This window comes from Aythya ferina (assembly GCF_964211825.1).
Source record: "Aythya ferina genome assembly, chromosome: 3".
NCBI classification, from domain to species: domain Eukaryota; kingdom Metazoa; phylum Chordata; class Aves; order Anseriformes; family Anatidae; genus Aythya; species Aythya ferina.
The window spans coordinates 18607142-18613141 of NC_140298.1; the positions used below are offsets into that span (position 1 = coordinate 18607142).

At 41.0% G+C, this 6000-nt stretch overlaps 1 protein-coding gene across 4 annotated transcripts in view; it reads left to right on the top strand.

Moving 5' to 3' along the window:
* The window catches only part of RPS6KC1 (ribosomal protein S6 kinase C1), a 90533-nt gene extending 86539 nt beyond the window's left edge, over window positions 1-3994 (top strand). For all 4 annotated transcript variants that reach the window (XM_084512542.1, XM_084512543.1, XM_084512544.1 and 1 more), the window contains one exon: window positions 3069-3994. In XM_084512542.1, the coding sequence (XP_084368668.1) occupies window positions 3069-3179 (111 nt within the window). In that variant the 3' untranslated portion in view covers window positions 3180-3994. The remainder of the gene's footprint in view (window positions 1-3068) is intronic.
* Window positions 3995-6000: the final 2006 nt, after the last annotated feature.

A 6000-nucleotide genomic window follows, 5' to 3' on the forward strand; every position in this document is an offset into this window, starting at 1 on the left:
TGCAATCTGGACAAATACTTGCATACTTGAGCTGTTCTGGTGAAGTAAATGTAAGAACAGAAGGCTGCTGAAAGGAATGTGGATGAGTCTTTTGTCAGCACTGATGATTTTTGTCCCGCTGTCTTGTTGCTTCTGGAAACTTTGACTTCTGTCTGTGTAGAAAACCAGAGTGCTTTGCCATTTCTTTGAAGAACGTGTTTGGTCAGTGCTGAGTGCTTTGGAAACACCTGTCAGTGATACTTGGCCATTTTTGGAATCCTGTCCTAACTTAATGGAAACATTTGTGATGAACTAAATTAAACTAAAAAATATTGAAGCCAGTTCGGCAAGATAGCTCTAAGTACCATGAAACCTGTAACACGCTAATTAGAAATGCTGACCTTGTTGTGGTTGAAAATCTGTTGCTGTCCTCCAGGAAACCTTCTGGATGATGTTTGTTGAGAAAAGTACTTCCAAATGTGAATAGTATGTTATTTTATAACAAGATATCTGGAAGGTTTGACAAAAGGCCAAGTGGGATACTTTTTTAAAATATAGACAACCTTCCAGACTGATTTACTGTGTAATTTCAAACTATTAGGTGCTAGTTTCAGTTTACTGTTAGGTAGTAATGAGAAAATAAACTTGTGTGCACAGGGTCTTGAATTTCAGAACAGTGTCTTCCTTCTTCTAGTTACTTTGACCTAACTGTGGAAGTGCAGCCTGGATCTGACTCACTCCACTTGAGCAGAATAAGTAATATGTATGAACTATGGAGTTCAGCTTTGAATGAAGAGTATCTGGCTAGTGCATACATCAGCAATGACATCACTTAGATATAGGCCTGAACGGAGCAGAATGGAAAAAGTAGTTTTTGAAGAAAACGAAGGAAGGACGTTTTGAAAGTGCAGCAAGTCAAAAAACCCAGTGACAGGTTGATTTCTGTGCCATTACTGTGAAGTGATTAATGGAAAAGCAAGCAAAAGATTGGACCTCCAATTTGACTAGGTGGCATGCAGTGAAGGCACTTTCACGTGCATCTGTGTGTTTCTGGCAAGGGCAGGGAGGGAAGTGACTACAGAAAAATCCCATTTTTATATAATCTGCATTTATATTTTTAGATGGTAGCAAATTGTTGCCCTCACTCACAGGTGCTACATGACTTAAATGGATAAGGAAAAGCAAAACCATGCTTGATGAAGGGAATTCCTCCCGTCCAGAAGAGTAGAAGGGGAGGCAAATGAAGTCATTCAGTCCACTTTTCCCTGCCGTTGCAGGATTGTTCTTTGCTGTGGCCTAACATATTGCCAAATATGCCAAAGAGGGTCTCTTTTGCCACTTGCAACCTAAGGGGCAAAAATATCCCTGCCACTTGCAGATGTATTACAAGGCCGTGTTCAGAGAACAGTCATCCCAGTGCCCGTTCAGTTAAGCCTTCTAGTACAGGCTGGTGACTTGTCAGGTGGAGGTTCAGCTCTATGAGCCAGTAAATCACATTTTTGTTGTGTGACTATCCAAGGAAGCTGCCATTCATTGTTGAGGAAGCCTTGTCAGGAAAAGGAAGAAAGCTCTCTTGGCATGGATAGCAATTTGTCATTGCGACTTTCCTTCCCCCCACTGCCAAGGGTAAACAGGTCAAAGCATCACAGAATAACTCTGGGTTCAGTGTTCAGCTACACAGAAAACTGCCAGACATCTCCTGCTGTGGCTTCTAGTGCAGGTGACTTCATTGTTAACACCTCCTTCATTTAGCCATTTTTCTAAGAAAACAGAGATCTTTGTATTTCTGGCACTCCTCTGAAAGAGAGGGCTGTTATTTTTTTTGTGTTGGTATGTTATTTTGCACCCAAGATTTATTTATTTTTTTCAGGCACATTCAGGCTTTACTACCAAGAAAATATGCAGTATGACTTTTAAATAGGTATCTCTTGCAGTTTGTGATGCATCTGCTTTCCAAGATTAAAGTTCTCCTGAAAAGACAGACCGCAGAAAGTGTCTGTGCTTACTTTCCCCCTGCTGGTGCTTTTTATAGCAAAGGCAGAGGGACACTGCCTGCATCTGTTTCTGCTGCCTTGTGGAAGATCTCAGAGCAGCACTATTCCCTGCCACTGAGCTACCTTTATTATGTGGCATTATGATTGCAAATAGCAGAGCTATCTTAGAGTGTGTAAATTCATATGTTTATGGATGTAGGCTCACTTAGATGTTGAGTGCATTGAGATATGAATACACATTGTTCCAAGTGACAACTGGGAGAAGTTATCCCATTAGCTGTTGCAGAAAGAGCAAGAAAGAAACCCTGCCTTTGTACTGGGTGTAATTGAATAGAGTATAAACAATTCTCTAAAACTGCAAAATATTTTTGTGTGTCTTTATTAGTCTCTTTGGAGTGTTACCTCTGCATTCCCTTTTATACGGATTGGTATCTTTAAACAGCTGTAAATATTGTGATTTCCTTTTCACATGAATTCAGCATGTGATGTACAAATAAAAAGCAAGAGAGGTGCTGAATCTTAGGAAATTTCCATGAAGCCATTACACTTTTTTTTTTTCCTCCCCACTGGAGTTTTGATTTCTCAGTTTTAATCCATTTGTTGAACTCTTTAAAAACTTTTTTAGGAAATAGAGAACGGGCTGTAATATCCTGGTATTTTAGGACCAACTCACAACTTATGAAATGGAAAGTTACAGACCCATGTCCCTGATGTAGCCTTAATGCAGTGGTGTGAGCAAAAGTTAACATGAAGCAAATGCAGTGTCCAGAGCTCTACAGATGTAGTCTCTGGCTGCTGTTCTCTTTTTAAAAACGAGGTTGTGCTTAAAACGAAGTCCCAATGTGCAGTGCTTCAGGGTATTGCCTGCTGTGATCAGTAGTCTCTGAAGACTGCATCACTGAGACTCAAGGAAAGGAGAGTCTTCCATTTACTGGATTTTAGGAATTTCAAGTATGCTTCACACTCTTAAAAGTAACTCTCAGAGCAGGAAAACGGTAGGATGTCCCTTACCTTAGACCTTTATGGAACTTTTAAGCAGTTGTTTTTGTTCTTACTCACTGAAACATATATATATATATTTCTTTTTATATCAAGCTTTTGCAGTTTAATCCTGCGGAGCGTCTTGGTGCTGGCGTTGCTGGTGTTGAAGACATCAAATCTCATCCATTTTTTGCCCTCATAGAATGGGCAGACCTGGTGAGATGAGAGATGCGTGCGCCCTCTGAACAAACTCAGGTCAAGTGGACAGGCTTCTCTGGCACAGAAGTACCCTGACTTGCTTCCTTCGGATGTCCCAGCTCACTTGGACATGAGGACTGAAGGATGCCGGACCAATCATGCCAAAAGCGAACACTTTTTAACAGGAATCACTGATTGTACAGGGTGCTAGCTTATTTTTATGGCAACTGGCTGCTACGTGTGTGTAAATCTTTTCACCAAAGGGTGATTTGTGATGAAACTGCTGGGTAGCATGTTTAGTACTGCCAGCTTGTCAACTAAGTAGAAACAGGAATGCCCTCCTGGTGCTTTGTCTGCTGATGGAAGTGTCTGTAGAGTGTGCCAGTTGAAAATATCTTTTATACTGTCAGTAGACCATTTCGCTATGCTAAGTGCAGCTGTGGCGGGGCAGGGGGAGGAAGGAACAGATAATTTATTAATGGTATTTGCTGAATAAAATACTAAAATGCTTTATGCAAAACTTGACACATTAAAAATAATATATCCATTAAAAATTAAGAAAGCTGTTGCATAATACCGTGGAATGTGTCTTGAAAATGGCATATCACTTCAAACTGTGGGAAGAGCATATAAAAGGCAAATAATCCTGTCAAATGTTGTACTTTGTTGGCTGGCAGTGTCTGTTTAAAACTCTTGACTCCGTTATGTTTGACGAGCTACATGTTAAAGTCACTACAGAAAGGGAGATCTTTTCCTCAGTCAGATAACTGCTGCTTTTGCAATCTAATAAGGAGCAAGAAAACATAATGCTAAATAAATATATGGATTAAAAAAGGAGAAAATCTTCTCTCGTCATTGCAGCCACCACTCATCACTTAATGAACTTCGCTTCCTCTAAGTGTCCTATTTTTAACTGTTTCTTCAGGAAAAAGCCTTTCTGCTCGTGCTCTTCTGCTTGAGGAAGCTTCCGAACTCTTCTGTTTGTTTGTTAATAGTCTTAATAAATCAAAGAGAGCCTTCACCCACTCTGCTGCTTGAACAGGAAGAAGCCTGGGATTTGCTCATGCCAAATGACTAAGTGACATCTCTTAGCAAACCCTAGTGGGTAAGACTTGGGAGCGAGCCAATGAGCTGACCTGTTTGTTTGTTAGGAAGGTCTGGAGAACAGGAAAAGAAGACAAGACACGCAGAATATTTTGCTGTACGCTGCTGTTGCTGCTAAGCAGCCACGCTTGTGCGGGTTCCTGATGTACAAACGCTGTGCACTGTGATGCTTGTATGGATTATCAATCTGCTCTTTCCTAAATTTCCTAAATGCTCCCTTTGCTGTCTTTTTTTTTTTTTTTTTTTTTTTTTTGTACTCTCTCTCTAACTTCTTCTTTCCAGCTTTATCCGGAGAACAAAGGCCAAACTCCTTTGGGAAAATGAGGTGACAGCAATGATTATTGAACTTACAACTCCAAAAAAAAAAAAAAAAAAGGTATTCCTCCATTTGTATTTTAGCAGTGTATTTTATGGGCACTCCCCAAAGTGCATCTGCACAGTCTCCATCTGTTAGACACCAGGTCGGTGTATTCAAATAAAGTGGAAAAGGAAAATGCTTCACTTAAACAAAGGAAATCTGGAAACTTTTTTTTTTCCTTTTAAAATTATTCCACTCCCCTCTTTTTTTTTTTTCTTTTTGTTTCTTCCCTTTCTTGTGATCACCAGGCCAGCAGAGGGGCTGTAACAACACTGCAGGTTGTAACCAGGTCACTAGTATCACTGCCTACGGAGTGCTGTCCAAGATTACATCACTCTCAGAAACTGCGTTTCAACCTACCACCCTCTGGCTTCATAACAGGAACTCCCTCAGGTGAGCCACAGGAACAACTTCCTGCGCCGAGCGGGTAGGAAATCTCTACTGCGGACACCAAGCTGATACAGAGCTTCCTTCCAGCACTGCCCCGGCTGTGACTCGGGAGAGGGCTCGTTGCTCAAGGGACGCCTCCCTTCCCTCTGCCACCTGACTCCATCCCTGGGGCTCTCTCGCTGCTAGCATCACCTGATGGTGTTGTCGCTTGTGTTCATCTGTCCCACTGCATTTGCCTGGCGGTAACTGTAAAAATAAAATAAAATGTTAATGTTACCTCAAAACGTTTTCTTGTTCAGGTTGAGCCCACGGGTTGGTTTCGAGTAAAGGCAGTACAACCTAGGACAGAAGGACAAGCAGCAGCAGGAGAACGCTATACCAGCAGAAACCAGTGACTCGAACTGCTTTGATTTGGTTAATGACATGGAAATATTTCTTTTTCAAGTGCAACAGTATGTAGAGAGGAAATCTTAGATCACAGAGATCAGAAGAAACAGGACATTTGGCATGACATCTTGCCATAAATACACCTTTGCTATACCACTGCTTTTTCATAACCTTACCACTGCTTCCAAAAAGGGATTTGCTAAGGAAAGCAGAGTCTGGAGTTAACTGCACGTAAGATAATATTGTTTCTATCCTTTTTTTTTCTTCTTTAACCTGCATGATATGTTACATTGACATTTACACGTATTCCTGTATTTCCTCTGTAATTCTTCCTTTGTACAATGCTTTTTGGCTTGGAAAATATTCTGGATTATCTTCTTTCTGGTGCCTCCTATGGAGCCCTGCGGTGCACTTTTCTGTTTTGCTGACCGTTGAGTAGTGCAATGTCCATTACACCTTCAGTGGCACCTAATGGCTGATAGCAAAACAAAGCTGCCATTTTGTTCACAGGAGTTATCGAGTCTATGTAAAACACAGCCTATAAGATTATAGGTTTTCGTAATCTCCTCTGAGTGTTTAGGTAAAGCAGGTAACATGCTTGGGATGTCT